Source organism: Bombus bifarius, unplaced genomic scaffold, assembly GCF_011952205.1.
Source record: "Bombus bifarius isolate JDL3187 unplaced genomic scaffold, Bbif_JDL3187 scf7180000008058, whole genome shotgun sequence".
NCBI classification, from domain to species: domain Eukaryota; kingdom Metazoa; phylum Arthropoda; class Insecta; order Hymenoptera; family Apidae; genus Bombus; species Bombus bifarius.
In genome coordinates, this window is record NW_022884422.1 from 775,503 (window position 1) to 802,879 (window position 27,377).

At 35.6% G+C, this 27,377-nt stretch overlaps 2 protein-coding genes across 6 annotated transcripts; one reads left to right on the plus strand and one right to left on the minus strand.

Moving 5' to 3' along the window:
- The first annotated feature begins 600 nt into the window (after window positions 1-600).
- On the plus strand, window positions 601-6,393 carry LOC117208216. Its single transcript, XM_033449185.1, has 5 exons — window positions 601-747; window positions 2,375-2,760; window positions 3,455-3,853; window positions 4,347-4,754; window positions 5,898-6,393. The coding sequence occupies exons 1-5, from the start codon at window positions 601-603 to the stop codon at window positions 6,391-6,393; spliced, it is 1,836 nt and encodes a 611-aa protein (XP_033305076.1).
- Window positions 6,394-7,219: 826 nt separating this feature from the next.
- Window positions 7,220-26,873, minus strand: LOC117208224 (cadherin-related family member 2). Of its 5 annotated transcripts, none has more exons than XM_033449210.1 (14): window positions 24,693-24,837; window positions 24,369-24,495; window positions 17,768-18,071; window positions 16,986-17,257; window positions 16,351-16,515; window positions 14,694-15,374; window positions 13,796-14,320; window positions 12,772-13,124; window positions 12,408-12,622; window positions 11,360-11,919; window positions 10,863-11,171; window positions 10,470-10,764; window positions 8,626-10,270; window positions 7,220-8,318 (listed from the first exon to the last, which is right to left on the minus strand). In XM_033449210.1, the coding sequence occupies exons 3-14, from the start codon at window positions 18,063-18,065 to the stop codon at window positions 8,108-8,110; spliced, it is 5,529 nt and encodes a 1,842-aa protein (XP_033305101.1). In that variant the 5' UTR covers window positions 18,066-18,071; window positions 24,369-24,495; window positions 24,693-24,837; the 3' UTR covers window positions 7,220-8,107. The 5 variants fall into 5 exon arrangements, with proteins under 5 accessions (XP_033305101.1, XP_033305099.1, XP_033305097.1 ...); XM_033449208.1 differs by having other exon boundaries at window positions 24,557-24,828; XM_033449206.1 differs by having other exon boundaries at window positions 24,340-24,495; window positions 24,557-24,828.
- Between the last annotated feature and the right edge of the window lie 504 nt (window positions 26,874-27,377).

Below are 27,377 nucleotides of genomic sequence, written 5' to 3' on the forward strand. Positions count from 1 at the left end.
CACAACAAGGAACGGTAATTACAGTGACTTTCCTTCCGCGTGAACCATGACGGAATGACGATAATAGTTGATGTGCTTAACCAGCCAGCATGACACCGTGACATTGGCATTCTCTTGCAGTATCGTGCAATAATATTTGACTCGAATCTCCTTGCGTAGTAAGTAGTCCATAACCTATCTCCTACTACCATAACAAGCCTCCCCCACGAACAAAGAAATTTTCTACGTTCATGATAGAATTCAAACAGTGAAAACTCCGTTGCGAGAAATGAGTGCTCGTTAGTTGTATATGGAACTTCGAAAGAATACCGTCTCGTGTTCTTGCGACACAGGATTTGCAAAACTATTTGTTGTTAGAAATTTTTAAACAATACTTCGATTGTTTGATTGAAAATCGTGCCCATTTTAATTACCATTTCGATTGTTGTATCGTTGATATTGGAATACTAATATTTTTTAAATCTTCTTGTTATGTTTTATTTATATTTTTATTATGTCCACTTTATATTGATAAAGATCGTAATCATGTGGTAAAAAAATCCCTGAGTGTGCGAAAGATCGATCGATCCATCTCAAAAATGTCATGCGAATAATCAAAAGATGCTGGAAACAGGAAGAAGAACTGTAATTAATACGTCTCAGCTTGGACTTTATTCCGATCACGGTGATCGATACTATAGAAGTCGATACAGTTCTATTACGAGGAAATTTGTAATTGGAGTTATGGTGGTAGTGGCAGTGGCATTAGTAAGTATCCAACCGTAGTACCAATAAAAATCTTTTCAGTACTTAGTTCTCTCGTCAACCCTCTTAACTATTTCACATGTGAAATTTTATTAACAGACTTAAACATGAATATATTTATTTTTTATAAATAAATAAATATCAATAAATAATATTTTTAATAAATAAATATACTCCCAATATAGTCCCATTTTTAGTATATTAGATTTCCTTTGCAAAAGCAATAGAAGAAATGTCTTATTTCTAAGATTATTATGTTGAAGATTATTAATAATTGAAGAGAAGAATTTTTTCCACAGTCCAAATAACATTCATTCCTGAAAGAATTAATGTCTCTAAATTTTTACCATCAATCATTTTTCTTTGTTTCCTCTTGTCAAAAAAATGTTGCATCCTCAATTGAACTAGTTATCGTATAAACTCAAACATTATAACACAATCTATTAGCATTACATATACTCGCTATGCAAACAGTAGCACACTGCTCACCTATATATCGTATTATTTGCTTTAAAGAGTATTGGTTTCTTTTACGCGATCCTGTACCTATTGCCACATCGAGTAAGTTCAATGACTCACCCCGCGTGATCGAGAAACATTACATATCGATCATTAACAGTGCATTACCGTTCTACCGCGTTCAAACGCTACTGTCTGCATAGCTGTAACACTTACGATGATTTTTTAATGAGTACCAAACTATGTGCGAACAATATATCAATTAATAGTACTTAATGCATTCATACCAGGAATTAGATTCATTGCAACATAAGAAATGTGATTTTCTAATTGCTTTAATAGAAAGTTGATTTTCATGTTTTTACTTAATTCGAAATTTGTTTTATAATTAGATTATGAATGTTTATGCATTCATAAGTGCACTTAAAAATGTAAAAATCTAAAAAATAATTATTAGAATATTTAGTGGGTAAAACGAATTCCTATTTAGTTTCATTTCTTTAGTTATGTTTATACAAGTTTGGAATTGTATAAACATCCGCGATCTCTTTATAACTGATTCAAAATGTGATTAATTGTAAAATTAAAGCAACCTGACAGAAAGTAAGCGTTTAACTTTGCAATAACAAACGTTTCGTTAAAAGTAAAGTTTTTGTCACTCGGCGCCTTAATGAGACGCCATTGTGGTGAACAATAAGCGCAATTACATTTCACGAGTTTTCTCCCATGATTAATGCAACAGGTACAGGTAGCAGAGTTAAAAATCACAATTTCACCGTGAATCTCGCCGCAACAGATTCGCATGCATGGCAAACCAAGCGTCTCAAAGAAGATTTCTGCGTGCTTCACATATAGGGCGTTAACTGTGTTTTGACACGAATTAACGTGCGCCGAGACTGGTTCCCGTTTAGGCTTCGTGTATAAACGAAATCTAGTGAAGAAATGTCTTTTCTTGCGAACAGGATACCAGTTCGGTTTGAATTGAGAAGTGAACTTTCCAATACCTTTTGTGTTGGAAAAAATCTAAAATTAATTTCACGAAATAAAATCAAATATTATTTAGTACACTATGAAAATATGCTTTATATGTTTAGAACAAGTTGAGAAAGATGAATTAATTAAAATTTAGTACAAATTAATCTTAACAATTTTATTCTTTCTCCTATTATAGGTCGGCATATTTTTATATGACTTCACATCCGCTTCATCAGTGAACAGCAAACTGAATCAGGAAACAAAGCATATGTACATCTTGCAAAATGCTCTTAAGAAACCTTCGAACTTTACGAAAAAATTGTTTAACTCGACTGTTCCGCCAGAAATGAATAGAACCAGTTCCATTTACATTCAAGATCGTTTAGACAATGATGGGAATCTGTTCCTTTACGATGAAACGACCGATCAGAAAGTAACTGACGCAGAATTTAAGTCTCAGAACCTGAATAACTTCAAGCTAAGGAAAAGAGTGCTGAAATCGGTGGAGAACAAGGTGGACGAGTCGGCAGAAGGGAAACAATTGTTCGACAATCATGCAATTGTTTATCGTGTGAGACAAAGGTAAAATATTGTCTACGTTACTCTTTATTGAAATAAGTGATTGTATTGTGGCCTTTTCTGTAACTTGACAACATAAATATGTAATGAAAATGTTCGATACGATTTCTCAAGTCATCAAAGACGTCATAAACGAACTAATATTCATAGAGTTTCGCTTCAATCGTCAGGACTGAAGTCGAGGATTTTAATACGGTGTTACATAACGCTTACAAAACCCGTAACTGGGTTTTAAATGTCCGTTAAGTATTTATAATCGTCACATTTTTCCTTCGTTTAAAAGTTAATGAGCACCCTCTGTGACGTACGCACACACACGATTCGTATTCGATGGAAATATACATGAACTGATTATCTCAGTTTCATTATATCGGTGTTCCCTGCCTGTGCCTCAAGCCGGCAATAAATCAACATTACAGCCTACAGTATGTAAATCCTCAAGAAACACTTTCTACTCTTCAGCAACACTTCTTCTTCCCTCGAACATAGCTCTATTATCACTCACTTTGTTCTTACTTAATACGCATTACGTACACCAACGTAGGATCGCAAGTACTAATGAATCAAAATTTCAATCTCATTTATATATTACAAATCTTTTATTTTATTCGGCATAAATCTCTAGAATTGAAATTTGAGAACTAATTGGTGGAAAAAAGTGTCTGTGTGAAAAATATTTTTAAATACACTTAAACAGGCACAAGTACCCAGAGTTGGAAGAAGATGGAAGTTCAGAGGAGAATCGACCTCTTCCTTTTCATTGGGAATTGAAAACACCACAACCAACTGCCTTTAAACGTCCAAGATACCCTCAACTCACCCAGTACAGATATCCATACGCCTCTAGAAATATTCAGGATATCATCAAATATCTGACAAACGACGCTGACTTATCAAATAGAGGCATCAAGTTCACTGGCGTGTACGTGAATCCAAAGAAATACGATTTGTATCCTGGAGCAGGGGAGATGATGTCCAACAGCGATAGGTCGGAAGAAGATGAAACTCCATCTTATTCGCTAAACGAAGATCCGTTTTATCAGTACAAACCCAAACATCCAGCGGACGTGAATTTATTGGCCACGTCCAATGTCAGGTCTGTAGAAAAAGAATCTACGTATCATTGGTGGTTGGAAACTGTGCAAGCGGAAAGAATGCAGGTTTATTTGTCCTACATAAAGTTGATAGAACCACTCTAGTGGCAGAATTTTTAAAATAGGGCACGCATATTGGAAATTATTGATTATTTACACACTTACAGATTGACAGAGGAGCAAGTAGAGTATGTCGTTTGCCTTTGTACCGTTCAGCTATTTTTCCAACTGCATATAGTACATACTGAAAAATCTGTTCGCTGAACGTAAATTTAATAATAAAATTATTTAACTATCGTAGTTGGACATCGATTTAAATATATTACAATAATTTCTTTAGCACAAGCTATTGCTTGTAAATAAAAAATATTATAGTATATTAAAAAATATTATACTTCTGAAAATATTGCACTTAGAAAATATTGAAATGCAATAAACTCTCTGGAATAAAAATGTTCTTAAATATGGAAAAGTGAAATCAGTTCGATTTTTCAGATTTTCACCGACAGGTCTTCACAGATACAACTACGATGCTTACGGACGGCCATCTAATTATTATAAACCGACGTCGATTGAAACCATGTACGAAACTCCAGCTTCCTATTCGAGTAATTATGGAAAGAAGCGGAAACCGCAGCCGTTCAGTGTTATGTTGGACATTTATCCCATCACCGACATTGCAGAGCAAAATAAAAAGACAAACAGGCCGAAACAAGTGCCTATGGACGATTACGAACTGCGAAGACCGATTCAATATAGCAGAGGGCCGAGGTTTCATTCTCCACTCTCGCAATCATTGACGGGAATGTCTACTCACAATCAGGCAATGACTGACGAAGAAGAAAGACAGCAGATGATATTCCATTTGAATCTATATCCAAGGAAAAAAAGCAAGATGAGCAGGTGAAATTTTAAAATACATAAAACAAGTTGATAACCATGTTGCGTTCTTTCAATGATATTAGATCCGGTTGTGTTTCTTATTCTTAACAAACTTCTTAAGTTTGAGGAAAACATGGAAGAATCGTTATTGCATGTTATTTGCGTGATTTCCCGTTTTAAATATGCACTAAAGTATTTTTTGAAAAATAAAAAGTCCTTTCCCTTGTTCAAATAAGAGTAAGATTTGGACATAGAAACTTGAGAACCGCACCAGAATTAGATACTGCAAATTCATTTTTTTTTAAGACAGCTTATTCTAGTCAAAATAGAATATATATTGACGTGCCAGAAATACGATATTTTTCTTAAGAAGTCACATTAAAGTACAAAATAAATTATATTCAATTTTGTTCAGAATGAAACATAAATAACATTTCCACATTTCCGGCTCGGCGATTACGTAAAAATTTCTGTGTGCAAATTTTCCACCCACGGTGTCTACGTTCTTGTATCGAAGACGATCTTCCTTACTTTCGATTACATAAGACTCGAGGATCACTTTCGCGAATCCACCTAGATTTATTCGCAATCGACGAAACGCGATTTCCCTGTAAACCATATCGTCCGATGGATCGTGGAATCGTTACAATGGCGATCGTGGCTTCGTTCTACGTTGGATTTATCTGCAGAATTGTCGGGAAGATCGGTAAATTCATGCGGAGAACTTTCACCGAACGTGCGACGTCGATAGGTGAAAAAATCTTGTCGAAACTGTTCGACGACTCGTTAGAGACGACCACGTGAAATGTCATTGACTAAATTCAAGGTATAAACGATCAATTATTCCGAATGAAAATTATTCGTCGTAAATTCTCTTCAACGATCCTTGCAAGATTGCCTCCTGAAATATATGCATTAATGTATTTTACTAACTGCGAAAAACGAACTGACATCAGTTATTGTCAGACGACAAGGATAAGAGTTATTAATGCTATAATGTAAAAATAACAGTTAACTAAAATAAAGAAGCATTGTTTGAAAACATTTTTTGAAAAATTTAAATGAAAATTATTCTATTTCTAACTACTACACTATATATTTTTAAATATAATTATTATAATAGCATTGTAAAAACAATACTTAAGCTTTATCCTTTGATTTTAGGTACGATATTATTCACAGATCGGAATCCATGGCACCAGAAGATCGACAACAATTCGTGGATAAAGTATGGTCACCTTTAGAAACGATAGCCAAACATTTAGCTGTAGAACAATCAAAGATCATCGATCAGGATAATGAAAGATCTAATCTTGCTGCCACGCGATATCAAGAAACTTTTCTCGATAACAAAGACGAAGTAAAAAGATTACAAAAGACAAACGATTTTTTAAGATTAAGTGAGAACGAAAACCCGGACGAAACCATCACTGTCCCACCTAACCATAAATCAAGCATAGAGGAAGATTACGCTAGTACCGAAAAATACGAGTTCGAGGTTCAGAAAATTGTAGAAACTACCACGGAGAGTGAATCGAATGACTGTAATACGACTGTCATTTCGAAAGAAACCAAAATCAATAAAACTGAAACTATCGATAATTCAAAGGACATTGACACCGTTGAAGGATTTAAACAATTCAACGACAGTGTCTCTTAAAGAGACTGCAAGAAGAAACATACATTTCTGAGAAAGAAAAATAATAAATATTAAAAAGGATATGGTTGGTCAAGGTAGCTGCGTAATTGTAATAGAAAATTGTCTAAAATCACGCAACAAATACATTAGTGTTCTTTTTTTCTAAATATATTACGATTTCTAATTATATCCTCGAATGTAATTATAGATGTTGTCTGAACTAGACAATCATCAATCTCCTTGAGATTTCTTCGTATTTCCCACCAGATCAAATTATCTACCGAGCTCCACCTCGCCTTGACATTTTCGTCGAGGGCGTTCGAGAGTCTCTCAAGATCTTTGCTGTAGCAATCTTAAGATATTCGTTCAACGCGATTGCTTAATAGGCCAAGAGATCGTGGTCTACAAAATTGGTATTAGTCGCTGAGTACATCTTCTCTGGAGGATCTTTAGACGACTATAAGATCTATTATCTATTGAAGTAGAAAATATTGAAATATTTTATCACAATTTAAAATTAGGAATCATACAAATTTTGTCCGAAAATTTCCAGTTATTTTCTTAAAAATTTCGAAGGAGGCAATGAAAGAATTACTTATTTTGATATTACGATTATACAATATATGATTTACAATTATTTAAATACAAATCATAAATCGTTACTTCTCAATTTTTACTTACTTTCTTTTTAGTTTAGCTTCGAAGTTTTAGTTTCGAAGAAGATGACGAGGTAATGATTTATTTTAGGCGTCGAATGTAAATTAAATAGATTCGAAAGTTGATTCAGGATCTTACAAATGTTAATGTATCCAAATTGGTATATATAAAAAAGACAGCGATATTTTTCTTTTTTTTATAAACATAACTCAAATGTACAGTTTTTATTTCATCCTTAAATACTGCATATATTACAATAGCGGACGCGCATTTTCTATGACAATGTCGCAAACGTTTTATGAATCAGATTCGTGTACAGTCTAAGAAATATACAATTCACGCAAATTAGTTTCACTTAATACTAAATAATGTCGTACTTTACACGTGTCCCTGTATTTTGGCACGAATTTCTCGATCTTACATTATAGCACCATTCGTCAACTTCGTTGCACGATTCTCGTAATTTTCTCGATGACACCGCAAATGACTATAATACAATTTATTCGTATGCTTCGGGCGTTTCCAGCAAGAAAAGCGCATTGTCAGTTCTTGAAATGTGATCCACGATTTTTCTCGTTCTCATTGAATGAATCAATTCACTGATTTTAATAACGTTGTGCGTTTGAACAATTCCCTGCTAAGCCACATACCTTGAATAAGTTTCGTTGCTTTAAAATAACATTCAAAACTAACGAATAGCTACGAGCAAGTATTATAGTTGTACTCTATCTTTGATTGACGTTCGTAACTATGGTTGTCAGATATATTCATCTTAGAGATTTTTTGATTGAGGAAATATCTAATTTTTCGTGAATGCTTATGTTCAACGTTTCTATTGTTAATATAGCATTCAAATTATTGTTTCCATCTCGTATGATAATCACTTCTCTGGTATTTCTTCCTCCAATAATACTTTTAGGAAATAAAATCTCAATATGGCATGCTCGTTAAGTAATATCGAAGTGATACAAATACTTATCCATCGAAATCTCGGTTCTGAGCTAAAAAGATCTTTCTCAAGGCGTTTTCTGTACAGAAGAATGAAAATCTTTATGCTGTTTAGTCATCGTCTACTCGTTTACGTCCTAGAACCGAGAGTACTCGGATGATAGAGAGTTGTATCCGCTCCCCATTCGTAAGGACCTTCGTGTGGTCCTAGAGAAACCATGGTACCAGGTCCCAGCGTTGTATGTGACGTGGCACTGACCATCCCTGGACCGGAAGAGACGTAACTTAATGGCGGCCGAGGCTGATCACGCAAACGGGCGTGTTTTACTTGTCGTTTGTACCTGGAAGGAACAATTAAACTAATTGTAATTTTCTTCACAAAACTCGACTACTTGTTGTTAAGAGAAGATTGTGGTTACGGATAATATATGTGTAATAAGATAACGAACTTCTAAGTTGGAATTTTAAATTAAATTCCTAAATTCTTAATTTTATTTACATTCTGAAAATCTGTAGAAGATATGGGGTGATTCCAAACTTTTGATCGATAGTGTATATAACAATAGCATTTAAAAATTTGGATCATTCGAAAATATAGCTAATTCCTCTTACAAGTCGTAAAAATCCAAGAAAATCATGGATACTCACTTGGCGTGCATGCAGCAAAGCGCACAACTAGAAATTACCGTAGCAATGCCAACAAGAACCGCGATGGCAAGCACCCACATCTGCGTCATCGAGGCGTCAGCTCTAGCTACCATGGCAGCGCAATGTTGCACCTTCTCCACATGATACGTCCTATAAACTTTCTTCAATTCCTCGTTTTTTGGATCAGTTAGAAGAGCTTTCATTTCGTCCAAATCATATGCTTCCTTTCCAACCATTTGAAAACAGGAACTGGTCGAAGAGAAATCCAAAGAGTTGTCTTCCTTCGAATAAAACTGCGTATCGTAAACATTGACAGTTATCGGTAAAGACAGAGCTTGTTGCACAGATTTCTCAAAATCCTCCAGAGTCTTTCTGACCTCTACAGGTGGCTTCGAAAACACAAACTTCAACATGTCTCTGTCACGCAGCAGAAATATCCTTAATGTGATATTCGTCTCTCTGCCTGGTGTAACCGAGTTATTGGCCGAGACAATGATTTCCATGTAACCATCTGCGTAACTGGTCATGGAACCAGTCGTTCTGAGTTCTCCAGTTTGAGGATTCAAAGACAAATGCGAGGGAATCTCTCGTTTAGACATAGAAGGATCAACGAGGGAAGTAAAAGAAGCTTTGCCCGTGCTGTAATTAATTGGAAGAGCGTCAGAATCAGCATCGAAAGCTTCCAGAGTGATGAGACTCGTGTCTATTGGAACATTTAGACGGACACCCAATGTAACATTCTCCTTTTTAAACTTTGGCTTATTATCGTCGATATCCAAAATATTGACAAGAATTTGTCTTTCAGAAGGATCTTGTCGATTGTAAGGTTTTGGAACGATGTCACTCTTCTTTGTGGAGAAGGGGAAACATTTAATCGTTAGCAAATGACGATCAGCTGTCTCTCTATCGAGTCGACCGTTTGATTTGATCACTGCCGAATTGTTTTCGAGTCTTTCTACAATAAACAGCCTAGCTTCGTTTCCATAGATAATTGAATAGTCGATCATTCCATTTTCTCCGATGTCTTCGTCAATCGCCTCGATCACGCCAACTTTTGTTCCAATTGGTTCTTCTTCGAATATTGTCAGTTCTATAGGTGAACTGTCTAAGTTTCTTTTAAAATGAGGCTTATGATCGTCGATATCATTCACTAGAACTTGAAGAACTCTGGTTGCCTGCTGAGGAGGACTTCCCAAGTCTTGAGCAACTAATATCAAGGTATAACTATCCTTTGTTTCTCGATCTAGTAATTTTCTGGTAGTAATTAGACCAGTTTCGCTGTTTATTTTGAAGGCACTCGCGTCTTTGCCGAAGTTTCCATCTTCTAGAAATTTGAAAGTGATCTTTCCGTTTGGTAAATTCGGATCATCGGGATCTGAAGCTACGACTTGGAACACTGGACTGCCAATGGTTGAGTTTTCAGCTATGTGAGCTATTTCTTCGAGGGTAGGTCTGATGAAAAGAGGTACGCCATCATTGCTGACTACATCACCGATGTAAAGTGTCAGAATTACGTCGGAATAGAGTTCTGGCACGCCGCCATCTTGAGCTCTGATTCTCATTATGTATGGCTCTGTCCTTCCTTTGCCTGTCAATTCTCGAGCTGAATAAATTTCGCCGGTTGTGTGGTTTATTTTGAACAGTCCTAGAATTTTTATAATCCACAAGTCAATCTTAGAATTCCTTGGCGATTGATTGTATTTTAAAATTTAAAACATTTGACTCTTTTACAGTGACGATAAAGAAATAATTATTGTTCATTCTGAATTTTTCATTACAATCAAAGAGTTAAAGAAAAAACATTAATACTTCGAAAACGGAAAAAATGTTATACTTTTGCTTACCACTTGCTTCGCCCTCATCAATGATTTCATAATTGATTATTCCGCCATTGCCTTCGTCTGGATCTGTGGCAGTAATATTCACTACACTGACACCTGATGAAGCATTCTCAGGTATTACAGCTGTATAAGATTCTTGCTCAAAACTCGGAGCGTTATCATTGACATCTAAAACATCTACGGTCACCAAAGCTCTAGTGCTTCTCTGTTCTGCTCCACCTTGAGGCATGTCTGATGCAACGACGTAAAAACGGAGAACCGACTGTTTTTCTCTGTCAAGTGTTGTATTGGTAGCAATCTATACAAATAAGGTTAGAAATATTCAAATTAATGTAACATAGATATAATGAATGTAACTTAAATTCTAGTAAAATTTATAAAGATAAATTTATTCACCTGAATGTTACCAGTTATTGGTTCCACCTCAAACATATTAGCGTTTTCCCCAACCAAAGAGTATCTCACTTCACCGTATCCTCTCTTAACTTCCTGTTCCGTGCTGGAGCTATCCATGTCCGTAGCTCTGACGTTCAATACGATCTTTGGAGGTTTTACTGATTCTAATACAGAAATTTTGTAATCCTTTTGAGTAAAGATAGGACTGTTGTCATTCATGTCTTGCACTTCGACTATCAAGTTGGCTTCCGACATTTTTCTTGTTATCTCGTAATCTCTTGCTAACGCTCGTACTTTAAATCGAATGAACTGAAAATCACAAACCGTTTAAATCCCAAAACATAATTATGTATAGACACAGGAACTTAGTTTTAAAATTATAATTTGAACAATTTAATTACAAATAGAACAAGAATAAATACTAAATATGAGCTTAGAAATTAGAATTTATAGGATTAAAGTGAATATAAAAAATTAGCTTTAAAACTAAAATTTACCTTTTGATTCAGAGCTTCATAGTCCAGCCGCTTGCTCAAAACAACATTTCCGCTTTGAACACCCACATTCACATACCCTTCATCATCATCTTCCCTCACCAATTCAAACCTTTGAACAGCATAACCAGTAGTTGGTTCTTTAGCTGATAGCATTAGCAAAGTAGTTCCAAGAGGTTGTTCCTCTGGCACGGAAATTTTGATTGTGGGGTTATTAGGCGACCATCCTGGATTCGTAAACGTTGGATTGTCGTCGCTGTAAGCTTGGATATAAATCGTCACCTCGACATTCGTAATCTGTTTCTCTTTATCAACGACGGCGTTCAAATCTTGCACCTGAACCGTCAAAATGACTACTGCAGCCACTTGATAATCTAACACACGATTTACTGTAATTAAACCAGTCATGGAATTTATTCGAAACGCTGTTTTGTAATCATAGGAAGTTGTGCTCTTCAGAGCCACGCCAGTTTTGTCGACAGCCCTGATGGGTTCTACTAAAGAATATTCCAAATAAGCGTCTGAGTCTGGGTCTGTTGCTACTACTTTCAATACTGGTTCACCTGTTTAACGATTATTAATTATCAGCACTGAATTCTTTCTGTTGTAATTTATATTGCATGATCCTGCCGCTAGTTAACATAAGGACTGTATCGATAATCATACCGGGAACCACATACTTTTCTTATATTTTTATATACAGTGATGTACAAGATAGTTCCGACCAGAAAGATTTTTCATTTTATATTTTAAAAGTGATACGTGAAAAATTTGTTGCTAATATTGAATATGACGACGTGACACGTAAAAGATCTCAGTAAAACAAATGGACGTTACCAAATAGTTTTATAGTTATATAATATTAGTGGAAACTTTTTCAAATATCATTTTTGAAAGAGTATAAAATGGACATTTTATCTAACTTGAAAGTTTCATGCACCACTATATACAAAGTGAGAACGAGAGTATGCGATTCACTACTGTTAATGCTGCCTATGAATTAACTAACAAAAGAATCATGCTGTATGTTTTTTATTAATTTGGAACCTACCAATAGATGCTCTTTCCGATACGTAAACGAGATACGTCGACTCGTTGAACATCGGTGGTTTGTTGTTCACGTCTACCATATTCACTGTGACAGTTGTCGTAGCGGTTTCCCTAAGTGGTGTGCCAGAGTCTATGGCGTAAACTATTACTTCGTACTTTTCTCCTCCGGTTTCCAAATCCAAACGAGCATCCGGTGAGACCGTGATAACACCGGAACTAAACAATTCATAACAGATTTTAATATTTAATATTTACAATATATTATTCTGGATCTCTGGAAACATTTATTGGAAAAAGCATTTACGAAAATTGTTACGTATTTGTCTTGAATAAATTATAGAGATGTAAATTATAGTGTAAATTACCTAGAGTCTATGACAAAATTATCTTTAGCACCGGAAGCAATGTGATACTGCAACAAGTTGTCTCTTCCGTCAGGATCGTTTGCTACGACTCTAATGACTTCCGTTCCTGGCGAAGCGTTCTCCAACAATCTTGCTCGGTAAGTGCTAGGTCCTGGTACATTAGATTTGTAATTTCCTCGGAAGATGGGTTTTTGGTTTCCAGGTACTCCGACCCTGACTGATAATTTTGCTTCGGAATATAATGGCGGCGTTCCAGCATCCGTAGCACGAATTATTAATTCGTAAATTCCTCTTTCTGTATCGTCTGAACGCACTGCTTTCGCCATTGTCACTTCTCCGGTCTCTGAATTTATCTGTAAAAATATTGTTATTAATTCTGTACACGAAATAACTTTTAATAATAACCTACAATAACAATATGCAAATAGGACTTTATAGGATTGCTATTTTTTATTCATTATACTCAGTGGTGGATTTAACACTTTGGCTGCCTGAAGCTAATAATCATTTTGAGCTAAAACGAATTGAAAAATGTTTAAGATGTTTCTTAAATCAATAGGAAATTAATATTTACGTTTAGAGATCTTTTGACTAATCTGTCAAAATATGATATTCACTTAGACGGTGCACATTAACTTCATGTGTAGCAATTAAAATACGCACGATGGCCAGTCCAAAATTGCTTTTAAAACTCCTCGAAATTGTAAGCGAGGAAGATTCTCTTTTTTTCACGTATTTTAGAAAACGCAAGGATCCTCCAAAATGTTTTAGAATGGACTTATCGAATGCTCATTTTGGCCAAGTTAAAATTTTTATCCCACCCCTTGGATACTAACAAATGTATTTTATATGATTCTTATAATCGTTTATTAATCTTTTTTGCAACCACTTTTGGGGCCTCCATAGTGTTCCGGGGCCCGGATCTTATTGTGTCATTGGCGTCAAGGTAGATCTGCCTCTGATTATACCTATGCTTATTTCATTTGTTTTTACTCTTTCATATTTATCTGACTGCAACACGTACCTTGAAAACACCGTTCGTCATACTGTTGTGCGAACTGATGGAGTACGTTACTTTCCCATTTCCTTGTGCTGGGCCATCGACGTCAGTGGCTCTAACAAACATCTGTGGATCGAAACTTGTTGCTCCTTCGCGGACAGTTCTGGTATATTCGTTTTGTTCAAATACTGGCTTATTGTCATTAACATCATCCAATTCTATCAAAATATTCACAGCAGATACTCTTCCACCTCCATCTTTAGCTTCCATCGTCAATGAATACGATTTCTGAGCCTCGTAGTCCAATGGTTTTGCTACCGATACTCCACCTGTTTTTAGATTAGTTTCGAATTTGTCAGCTCCGAAACCACGTAGAGTGTAAGTCAATTCACCAAAAGAACCACTGTCGTAGTCTCTTGCGAACACATCACCGAATCGTGTGCCTATTTCCGCGTCTTCTGGCACAGATAGTTTGTACACCGATTGAGAAAATTCTGGACTGTGATCGTTGGCGTCCATTAACTCTACGTGAACTCTACTTGCGGCCACCTAAAATTTATTTATTAATATATTACTTTTCATACATCAATCGTTATACAAATATTTATTTGTATATGGTCAAAGATAACATGGACGTTCTACAGAAACAAATCTAGGAATTGTTAAGAATGTATCTATTACTGTGTTAAAAATATTTATATGTAAACTAGGAGTATTTATACAAAATATAGAATTTATACTTTTAAGCCTAGAAATTTATTTTATCTACTAAACATCATTTCAAGTATATTATATTGTATTTGTATGTTATATTCTTATAGATTCTTGCATATTGTGGTGTATTTTTTATAGTATATCTCCAAATTTTTCGTAAATGCATAAAAGTCCATCTATTTACAAGTTATTGACGACAAATTCGTACCACTTCATTTGCAACCAGTGCAACAACTTCGAACTCTAGTTGCCTTTTAGCGAGGTCATCCACATCATAATCCAAGACATTGACATCTTTTGCTTTAACCACAACTGGCACACGACCTTGAGCTTCTTCGGGACTAACAATGAAAGCCTTGCTAATTCCAGGATAATCCGGCGCATCTCTAAGAGCCAATCTGTACTTCGCATTCTCTCCAACATCTCCGTCACTCACTATCATATTTAATCCCGGTAAAGGTGTACCTTTACCTATGTCTTCTGAAATTTTTATATTAAAGTACTTCTCGTTAAACACAGGCATCAAATCGTCAACATCTGTAACGACTATCGTGACAATCGAGGTTGCAGTGTCTGCTGGGATCTCGTTATTGATTAATTCCGTAGCTTTCACTTGGAACGTATAAATCCCACCATTTTGTAGGATTCTAGGATCCTCTCGATCGAGGGAAATGTTGGTGGTAACCAGTTTTCCTACTGTCACGTCACCCTCTCTCGATACGTCGAGATCAAAGTGGCCTGATTCCTCGTCTTCGAGAGTTAATAGGAGAACTCTAGGTTCACCCGTGTCACCATCTCGCGCTCTGATTGTTAGGATCGTGTGACTAGCTGGCGTGTTCTCTGGAAGTGCCGCGCTGTACGGCGCGTTCAGGAACACGGGCGGCTGATCCTGAAAGCAATTTATGCAATTTGTTTATCATTTAGAATCCGTAGTAAATGTAAATCCCTGATTCAAAGGTTTGCTAGTGGATGATACTGGAGCAAGAGATGTATTCTGCTTATTTGACTTCAGCTTTTGATCAAAGCTGACACAGTACGTACTGCCAAAACTATGCCTATTGCTTTGAAACCTGTTGCAATGTTTGTCACCTCTTTCACGTAAAAAGTTTTAATTTCAAGCGCCAACCGATTATTTTTGGTAAAGAATTTTATATTCTAGATCTCGTATTTAATTAATAGTACTCTCATAGTAATACTCATATGTGTACAATATTTAAACCGAAAATACAGTTATTCAGCATTATAGCAATTGTGAAATAAAAATGTTACAAAAGTTGTACCAGTATATCCAAATTCGTTCATCACCATATTGAACTATCTGATTTGTAAATGTGACTATTTCAACCAACTGTTTTAACAAAAATACGTGTGCTTCGTTCTTAAAATTTACTGCTAGCCAAGTCTTCAACCACGAACGGTGTTTTAACAGTATTTTAACAAAATATCTATATCTATAATCTACTGATTTAGAGATAAGTAAATATCTATAATCTACTGTCAAATATCACTAGTATCACCTCACTTGGTTTTTCATTTGTCTAGACTAATTCTCACGATTCCCAGGAATTAATTAAAAGAATTTGAGACCGTTATCTAACGGAGGATTTCGAGAATGATTAAAGTTTGTGTTAGAACGAACGAACGAACGAACGAACGAACGCACAAACGAACGAAAACGTTTACCGTTCTGGTGAAAGTTATTTCGCGAACAACGCGTACACATAATCAGACGTTCCGCGAACAGAGTCACTAGGTAACGGACTGCGCTTTCCTGCTTAGATTATCGTAAACGATCTTACTAACCAATACGGAATGATCACACTGGATGTACAGTTACATCCGCGGTTAGGTCGAGACCCACTTACCTGAACATCGAGAACGTCCACGGCTACTGTTGCCCTGGCCTGTAACCTTTTCGATACATCGCTGGCACCGTCTACAGCCAAAAGGTTGATCAAATACGAGTTTCTCCTCTCGTAATCCAGAGACTTCGACAGGGTGATCTGTACGTCGTATTTTCCCTCCGTCAACTGAAAATGTAGTTTTTGATTTATAGGCTTGATCGACTTTTCGTTGAACAATCGTAGAAGAGGAATTCGAGCGTAGGATGTAAATAATTAGCAATTTTTCTTAACTTAATGATATTTTCGTTGAAGAAATGGTAGAAGGGAAATTTAAGTATTGAAAGTAAGTACTTAAGAATTTAAGGATAGTATAGTGTACAGAAGAAATGAATAGTTGAGAATTTTGGCGTGTAGGATATAGGGAAATAAAAATATATATAATAGGATCTGGAGAAGATATAGTTAAGATCTTAGAAAGATCGTAGAATGTAAAGAAGTAATTAACTGAAAATTTGGAAATCATATAATATACAGAAGCAAATAGCTGAGAATGTAAGCAAAGCTGAGTGTAGAACATAAGTAAAAATTCTGGATAGTAATTACGTTTAGTGAATCGCCACGAATTGTTTGTTACAATGAAATGTCAAGGTTTCTACCTTTTCTGTAGAAACGTTGAAGACCTCGCAGACATCATCGTCTCGCGACGTAGAGACACACTGCACGTGAATATCCGCGTTTACACCACCATCGCGATCTGTGATCGTGATCGTACCAGGTGGAACTAGAAGACCACCCACATGTGCGCTTTCTGGCACCCTGGCTGCATAAGGTCTGCCGTGGTATACCGGTGGATTATCATTCTCATCTAACACAGCTATCTCGCGTCGGAGGGATACTGTGTTGGGTTCTGATCCTGCGATCCCTTCGTCTAATAGAATATTGATTTTTTAATATTACTCATAGATATCTCTCATTGTCTGGTAAATAAGAAGTGTACGTTTGAAGTGAACACAAGGAAATAAGGAATATTGTTTGATGAATTGAGTTGCTTAAAGAAGAAGTGATACAAGTGAAAAAAGCTATGATCGTATTTTCATTGAAGAAAGTTATGAATGAAATTATCTCTATATATACTCATGGAGGCCCAGAAGTTTTCAAGATAATTCTTTATATCAATTATTATGTGTATCTCGTTGTTCAAAGACATTTGTATAATTTCTTTACCGAGCCCCTCAAATAAAGACTGAAATCAAAAGTTTAAAGGTATAATCGCGTAATAAATATAGAAAACAAACTTCACCGAAATTTAATTGCACAATCGAGTCATCACTATTCCGCTAGCGTATCGGTCATCTAATGCTCTATATATACCGTCATCTATCCATTGATATTCTACAGTAACAGTGTAACGGAATATCTATAAAAACAGTGTAGTTACCCGTTATACTGATGATCACTTCAATCAAATCCTGGGTCTCCCTGTCTAGCGCCTTTCTTAAAACAACGACACCGCTGTCCCGATTTACAGTGAAGTATTCACCACTGATCGAATAATGTAACTTAGATCCTTCCGGATCTTCTCCTTGAAGAGTGTATACAGGTGCACCTGGAGGTGTGCCTTCTGACACGGCCAGTCTGGCCATGTCTCCACCTTGCACGAAATGCGGCGCTCTGTTGATCACCTGACCCCATGACGAAGACCACGTGGAGAGTGTGAAGAGCAAAATTGTCCACATCGTCACCTGCGGGTTAACGAAATAAATATGATAAATATTCTTTTACTTTTAATTTTTGAAGATTAATTTCGATACAGACACTTGATGAGAGATTTTTAGGACTTTTATGTTAAAAATATATTTTTAGTATATTTGCGATTCAACCGATTTATATTACTAACGATGCAACACTCGAGAGCGTAGCTCATGTTCCTATTTAAATAGTATATATTTCTAATAGATTTTTAATTTAAATCTGTCAGATCACATAGTTTTAGCATGCAAAATGTTAACAATTTTCATCCCTCCATTTTCACCAAGCCTAAGATCCAATTGCAGCTCGTTGGGAACTTGTTCTTTTTATAATTAGAGGTTCTTTAATTGTCGTGAGATGTTTGACATCGCAAGACCATTGCTTTCATTCTCCGCTGTATAATTTGAGAATGTAAATTAACAATCATAATGCTATTTACTGATATGCACAAGGACCATCATTAGCATCAGTGGTTGACGTTGCATTCGTTGAATAACGGTTATTTAGTGGACGATTAGAAAGTGGATTCAAAGATGAAAATGTTGGGTGTAAGAAGAACAATTCCGCGGCTTATGCTTGGAACTTTCATTAAACAAATTGAAACACGAAGTTTTATACATAAAAGCGCGTTCTCTCTTGCGTGAAAGGTGAACACTTCCTACACTGCGATTCGTCACGATTCCGTTCACTTCCGGTCATCGAAACAAGCGTATCTTAATAATTGTACCGCTTTAAATAATGCAAAAATAACATCTCCGCGTTCATGGTAATGTTTTCTCCTATAAAACTGACTACAAAAATTTAAGAAACAGACAGAAAAAGGACAATAAATTTTATGATCTATCAACAATTACGACAAACGATAAATTATATGACCAATAATCGCTGTGAAACTTCGGTTTCAAATTATCCGTTCACACACAAATTTTATACAAAAGTATTCAAACTAATTTAAAGTATATAAAAAAATGTGCTCTTGTTATAAAAGCTAATAGGTGAAACAAAGTCTTGTTACATTTCATTTCTCTAACTGCATTCACAAGTATCTAAATTTCTATAAACGTCCACACTCTAGTGATATTTATATATTTCCATGTATAGTGATACTTTATATCTCCACATACGTACAAGACCACTCACTTTCTATCCAAACAACGATTAATTACACAGCAAATAGACATCACTCAGATAATAGTTCGATCAACGTCTTCAACTAGAAAGGAAACTATCGAGAAGAAGCTAACCATAGGCGAGCTCGAGAGCCATCTGAAATAAGCGTACGTGCATTTGTTTCTTGGACGTTGTTGGGATCAATGTTCGCGGTCTCTGTTGGAAAAATGCGACGCATAGACGAGTGGGCAGGAGAGAGGAAATGGTTAAATACTGCGGAGGATGCAACGATCTATCGGAGCCACCGGTTACCACCCATATAAAACGCGGCAGCGACCGAGCCGCGTTCTTTCTGTGGCATTCCGAAAAAATGCTTTCAGGCGAACCACCAGCCGGCAGTGTAGCCACCGAGTACGGTGTCTGAATGACTTCTAGCGGGTGAGCACGGTCAGTGAAAAGCCGTTAGAAATCAGATTCCATTTCAGGAGTTCGCGGTATTCTTGTGCTGCGATCCGTAAATTAAATTGTCCTATTAGTCATCGAACATTTATCTACGCCTTGAGTACTGCTCTTCTGTTCTAATTAATTTAAGCTTGTAAAGTGTACGAATGAATTTGGTGTTGGTGGATTAATCGTGTTGCTTTTATGGGTAGGGTTTAGCAAAAAAAGGTAATTGTTGCTCTTATCTTTAACGAGATACTAGAAAAAAGTAGAAAATTACTTTCAGATAATTGATAAACCTCAAATCTTAAGGATTAAGAAATACTTTGTAATTAAAACTTGTATGAGTGAAATATGCATATTATAGAAAAATATGTATGAGGCAAAATAAGGTTAATAAATACTGTAAGATAAGATTCCTAAAAAGATCTGCATACACGCACATAGTTCCGGAATATACTGATAAAAGGTGTAAAAGATTTGAATCAAAGTTGGAATTCGCCGAACAAGAAAGTTTAGAATGCAAGTACTGACCGCGATCTTCGTTAATCAGAGTGTGTAGTAATCGATTAAGTATTTTTTCGTGAAAGCAGCATTCCAAACGACTTTTTCTGGTAGTGTAAACGGAAAATAATATTTCAACGTGATTTCAAGATCAGCATACGAAATTTCATGGGCCAATGAGTAGCGCGTATTAATGTTACGCAGGATTGTTAAGAACTCTGCGGTAACTTTCTAGTAGAGTCTCCAGACAGATTCCGAACAAATGTCTTGCACAACAGCATCGGCTTGGATAAATGCAGATTGCGTTCTATGCTATTCCGCCTCTGTCATAACTCTCACTCAAGACAGCAATTTGTGCGGAATCAAAACCACTCGACCAATAATATTTTTCTGTAGCGTTTAAATGGAACTGCAACGATATTCATTTAGACTCTGGTATTTAAAGGCCAAGTATGTGGAGCAAAATGATGGATTACGAAGTTAATAGGAAATCGTTCAGATGAATTGCGGAATTTAAAACACAATGGGTTATGTTAGAATAAATAATACACAGCATGATTTCTACCCGTAAAATTAAGGTAGGTACTAGAATGAAAGCACATATGATTATTGCAATTTATCCTTTTTATGAATGACAGTTTGCTTGTTCTTTTTATTAAGATAGGTTTGAAATGTACCTATCATAAAAATATTGTATAAAAGTTACGCAAACTACTCTTGTAAATTATTTGCATTATATAAGAATTTCTCTAAACTGTGAATTTGAAATTTTCTCTAAATGCGTACATATATTTTACTGTATGATAGAATAGACAAATGTAATAGACAAATAATAAAATATTTTATAATGTATGATTAAAAAGCTCCGTTTATATGAATTTGTTAGGGGAAATATAGTTTGTATAGCTAACTGGAGTTCATTTTCATCACCACCTGTGGCTTTTTGTCTAATTTTTTGCTTAATTTTGAGAATTTTGAAACTGTTCATTTTGAAGGCTTCAATGAGAACCAGCTATTGCTAAAAGTAATACGTGGGAAGCAATCATTCTGCGAAGAGAAACAAGCGACGACTACGGGACAGTATACTAGCGATTTTCCGGTGACTTCGTACCACTAGTTGACTTCCGTGTTCTGAAGGTTGTTATCAAGTATTGTCTTCGGCAAACCTAATTATTAATCATGTGAAACTACTAGAAATTTTGTATGATACAGGAAAGGCAGGAGACCTGCTACCTTGTTGAAACAATTCTCACAATTACTTCACACCGGAACCTTAATCATAGGATTAAATTTGAGTATCTTTAAATACCACCAAAAGAACACGTTGCTATGATCTTGACTCATAGTTAAACTCAAGAAATTTTACACAAAATGGATAATATTTACAATCCTTATGAAGTCATTTATATTCAAATATTCGTGCATCACTATATTACCCAACAATGGAGAAAGGCTGCAACTACTAAAGAAGCAATTTGTAGTACATTGACATAAAGTTTTCACAGCTTACTACGTTTATTATATGTTGTGATAGTATTAGTGATTTGCTTAGCAAATTAGGCATATTAGGCATATTAGGCGTACAAACTAATTTGGACTTTTGATTCTTAGATTTACCTATTTCTAATTTAAATTCAAATATTTTTTCTATCTTACAGGAGTTTTATGAAATAAAATCTACAATTAATATTAGTAATATTAATATTAGTTTCACGCTTACTATAGTTAATGAAATAATAAGAACGGTTTTGATGATTAAAATATTACATAATGAATAGAATTTCCATTTTCTTTCTAAAGGCACCGAATTCATTTACATTTATAATACACATCTAATATTTTATTTTCTTTTTTCATAGTTGAGCAGTATAGAAGAGGAATTGACAACGAAACATACAAGAAAATTTACATTTCCACATAAACCGCTTAAATAGATTCAGCAATAACAAACGGATTCGAAGTATTCCAACGTTGGTACGATTTCTATTATAATGTGCGCAACGCGGGAAAGCATAGAACGTTAAAACTCATGACCAAGAGTATATTTCTACTGTTTAAAAACTCGTCCGAGATTCTGAACAGTGTAATTGCAATTATCAGCGACGGAACATAAAACGATACGACTAGATTATGCGATGGATTCAATTCTAGCCAGGAAGAAATCCACAGATCGCGCTTTCGCCATTCGCCATGAACGAACCATAAAACACACCATGAAATCTCGCAGAAATAATAGTAAACGGAATATTACACCGTAAGCGCAATGATCGCTGACCACAATGTATTTACTAAGCGCGATTCTCAAATATAAGATATACATATAAATATTCTGTAATGAGAAAAAAATCTTTTAAGATTATGGAAAAGGATGAAAATAAAGGAGATAATGAGAACACAAAATTATTCAAATAGAAACAACGCCATGCTCTATTTAATAATGCATGATCCCATTATTCATGATATTAAACGAATTCGAATTCATGACGTTGTCTTGTATTCCTTATGAATTATACTTGATGGTAACTACCGCAATGCATGCAATTTGCTGTTCAAAGTTTAAGTGCTGGTGCTTCGTTATATGGGTCATCGTGATTTAAAACATGATTAAAATAACAAGATAAAAGCATTCTATGCGCCTCAATTTTGAAATAAAAGTGGTCGTTACCTTCAATCAATTTGAAACGATGAAATTGATCTGCTCGTTAGGTAGGGGAAGAAAAATATATTCTTGGCTTTTAACTAACAATATCTATACACACGTATATTCTATCTTATTGAGATTTTATATCCAGTTAGTTGATGATACATTTGTTTAATGTATCACGATCTTATTTTATTACTGTGATAATTTGTTCATTTAGACGTTACTTTTAAAGAGAATTGACTGTAGCCATCAATGAAGATAATACTGTAAAATAATCAAGAGTTCAAAGCGATACTATAAAATTGAATAATCAACTACTCGAGAAAGTTATAACTGTTTCTTCGCTCCTTTATTGCAACATATGTATCAATTAAAAGAACATGAACTTCATTTCAAACAGAAATGAAAAACAAAGTCAGGAACAAAATGAATAATTACTTTATTAATATTTTATGATTTTCCATCAACTATAAACATATCGATTTCAAAACATAATCGTTAAAACACTGAAATTGAGCTCAATTTCATGGACTGTTGTTCGATCAACAAGGAAACCGGTTTCATCATCGGCTAAACGTATTTCGCCATTTATTACGCGTTGCGACGCTCCGTGCAAGAATTAATTCCTGTGCTATCTGATAGAAAGCTTTTCTCTTTGCGTTTGCTTCCGCACGTTCGTTTCCCGTGAATGAAACATACTACGTAGAAATTATACGCCGCGGTGCATGGTGATGTGTCACAATAGAATTTGCTGAAGTAATACGCGGAAAAATATGTCACGGTACTAGCCATTTTTCCAACGCGATGCATATTCGAATGTACTCAAAACGCTACACCGCGCCGCGGAGAAACTCGAATACATTAGCTGCTCATTCGATAAATTATTTTCCATTTAGGTCGATCGTAAAAAAGATAATGTAATGTTCGTTTCGCGTTCGTTAATGTGGATCAAAACTTATACTACATAATTCGAAATGAATTTAAAGAGTTGATCATAAATTCATAATCGTTTAAAAAATTACTTAACTCCTGAAATGCAGCGTGTTACTGTTTTGTTTCAGTTGCGCAATACTTTTTTTTGTAGTGAATTGAGAAGAGCAAACGGAATTTACATTTAGAATTTTATGTGAAGTAGAACAATTTAGACAATGAAATGGATTTGTATATTTTGTAATATTCACATGTAAATCGTTGCTACTATTATACAAGAGAATTTATTAACACTGGTAATTTGTAACTTGTAACTTATGCAGTTTTACTAGTATAATAATTAAACAAATTAATTCGATTATGCAACAGGTCTTACATGATCTTAGTAATGTTCCAACACATTTCCTAGAAAAACCAGGATTATTCAGAATCTAGCAGATGGTAGTGAATACACTATTTTAATAAAATTACGTTCTTCAAGTTTTGCGACCACTCAACTTTTACTTATTTTCATGGTTGAGCTACACAATTTCCTAGATTACACATAAGCGTAATATTACAACATTACCTAAAGCACTTTACCTCAATCAATTCTAAATTCTCAAAATCTAAGATTCTGTACAAATATTTACCATATCCATTTTACAGCTTAGGCACCTACTACGTAAACACCCGAGACATTGTGTATACACGCAACAATCCCCAAATTACAAAAGTCCACAGTGGAGTTCACGCGTGACAAACATCTATCACATTCTCGCCTTTGAGACCAATTTCCCGGAGAATTTCTGTGCAAATAAGTTACCTAGATTCGTTCATTGACCTAGATACGCTAAAAAAATTGCGTACCAAGCACGAACGGCTCGTAATTGGTTTTCGATACCGGCAACAAGCATTTCGAAACGCGTTCCTTGTGAAATTTCGCGAACCGCCATCGCGGTGATACCGGTCAGGCCAGCAACATTGGCGTAGGATCTATTCTCTCTGTTTCTCGGAGTGAAGCGCCCGGTTTGATTCGTATCCGCGATACCGATTTTCTCTTCGGATTGCGCGAAAAGCAAACGAGTACGCGCGGTTAACTGTTCCGTGCTGATCGTACGAGTCTCGACGTCCTAGACTCGTTAATCGCCGAGAAAGGAGAAGAGGCAGAGCGAAGGCAGGCCATAGAAAAGCGAGAGGAAGACGGAGTAGCCGGCGAGAGGAAGAAAAAAAACCGTTATAGAGGCCCCCTCTACGATCCACACCATTACGTTACGCGCCTGGCATCCTGACACTGTGTGACCAGGTGATGCCCAGGATGAATGACTAAGAAAAGTACCATCTTGTCACGCGCTTCTTTCTGCCCTGTCTTTGCATTTTTGCTACACGAGACGCTGCTGTTCCAGACTATACTGTGTACCGGATAGACGTGTCATTAATACGGTTTCTTTAACGCTGGAACCGTTAAAGTGTTTAATAAATCAGTATATTATAAATTAAAGATGTATATGTATATAATTACTGTAATATAATGAAAATGAACAAGTACATAAAACTACATTTCTATCTCTACAGGAAATAAAATTAATTCTATTGAAACAACTATGATTTTAGTAGCAACAAAATTAAAAAACGTGGAACGCGTCGTTTTAAGGAATTAAATAATTCTAATGTGGTGAAAGTAATTATGGAATTTTTCCAGAATTCTTCCAGTTTTCCTATGGATTACTTTGGATGCTATTCCTCTAATCTTAGAGTTACTTTAATATATATTATTTCTACTGTGGACAATTTTTTTAAGAAATCTGCAAACAGAAAATTTCAAGGCCTAAAGGTAAGGCCAAGGAAATTTGTACATAGACCAACGCGTTAATGAATGATGGAATATTGAAATAAGTGTAGAGATTTAATAGCACAAGTATCTAAGTTTTATGTAATAATAAAAATACCACAATGTTTACGAAGAAAAGATCTGACGTACATCATATCTTCATTGGTCGATCAAGAAAGCTGTAAGTCGCAGAAAAAGTCTTTCAAGCAACCTTGAGGAACGCAGGATCGGTATTTATGAAAAAATCAACCGATTAATCTCTGAACGTGTTAATACATGTATATTCAAGCTTTTCCTGCTCCACGAACTTGACACCGGTTCCTTGAAACCATGACTTCGACTAGTGCACTCGCTGGTCAGACTGGTTTTCCTCGAACTGACGAAAACGATGACGGGCATTCGGCATAGTTTGTCACTATTTTATTATTTCTTAGTCATGTAAAAGGAATGTGTAAAAAATATCCTTTAACAAACGTATATTCCTGATAACAAGACTGGCTGGTTTTAACTTTTCATTTTTCCAGCCTTTCACAGACCACTGAAATATTTGATATAATTGTTTAAAGTTTCTAGCCAACGACTTTAACTATCTCTCGATATAAAGGTCAAGGAAATACCAGTAAGATTGAGCCTGATATAGAGTTACCTTACACAGTTGGTCTCAACTTCATCAAGATTTATACGTATTTATAACTCCACTTTTACCGTTTCAATTCGTATTCTATCTAAACCAAACTCTACGCAACAACGCGTGTATCAAGTTTTCAAGATGCTACCTCGATAGTAGCACGTGACTAAAACAAAAACAGGAAATCGAGACGTGCTTGAACGTCAATGAATTTTTATGGAAGATACGTTGTATAGCTTTGATATTTCCTTTCACATATCCACCCGTTCGATTCACAATATTATTAAACCAAACGATCCTTAAATGACAAATTATTCCAATAAATATAGCGAACAATAATTAAAGTAACGTTTAATAATCCAATGAATGTTGTTTTGAACTTTCGTTCGGACTCGATCAATCACTTGAAAGTAAAGAAATACCATCTGCCAAGGACCTTACCTCATAAAGTCGGTCCAAGATCCTTCTTCCTCGCAGCACCGTATCAACTCATCATCACACCACGTGTATTTCCGTTTGGGAGATCACTCGTTTGAAAAATAACATTTAGAAAAAATCACGTACATACACCCTACCTCATGACGCATCGGTACACGAGTGTGTCTAACACGACTTGTATCCTCTATCCTCTCGGTTTCATGAGTCGTTGTCGTTTCGAAAAAGAACCGATGTCTGTGCCAGCCAATGGACAGGTCTATACTGCATCCTAAGGAGGTATGCGGCCTCTGCTATGGGAGTGGAAGGAATGGAGAGAGAGAAACAGCTCGCCGCGAAGGAGAGACTACAGTCCGTGCCCGGTAACTGTGAGCGAAAGGGGGGCGAACCTTTTTGATTCTTTTGTACCTCGACGTGCCAGGTGAGTGTCTTTCGTGGTTCCATCGTGACTGGGAGTGTGACGCGAAAGGGATCCAAACAAAATTAGAGAGAACTTTCCTTGGTGACATTATCTGAAAAAATATTTTAGTTTCGTCATTTTTGATTGGCTGGAAAACTCCTATTTTTATGATATATACATATATATATATATATATATATATATATATATATATATGATATGATATTGTACACTTTATCCTTGATTCATAGTTTAATGATTTAATAGTTGAGAATCAAAGATATTATTTGGAACAAATGAAACCTATTTTAGTCATAAATTTTAGTTATGAGCAGTTGCGTTCTGGGGCTAAATATGTTTGCAGCAAAATTGAGATCACAAATTATCGTAGATTCAT

Excerpts from the sequence above, each read along its gene's own strand:
- LOC117208216 (XM_033449185.1), top strand. The coding sequence starts at position 601 with ATGCTGGAAACAGGAAGAAGAACTGTAATTAATACGTCTCAGCTTGGA. Across the intron at positions 2,761-3,454 it reads GTTTATCGTGTGAGACAAAG|GCACAAGTACCCAGAGTTGG; the intron begins GTAAAATATTGT and ends ACACTTAAACAG. Across the intron at positions 3,854-4,346 it reads TTGGCCACGTCCAATGTCAG|ATTTTCACCGACAGGTCTTC; the intron begins GTCTGTAGAAAA and ends TCGATTTTTCAG.
- LOC117208224 (XM_033449206.1), bottom strand. Across the intron at positions 17,258-17,767 it reads AGTGATCATCAGTATAACGG|ACGAAGGGATCGCAGGATCA; the intron begins GTAACTACACTG and ends ATATTCTATTAG. Across the intron at positions 12,623-12,771 it reads AATTTTGTCATAGACTCTAG|TTCCGGTGTTATCACGGTCT; the intron begins GTAATTTACACT and ends TGAATTGTTTAG.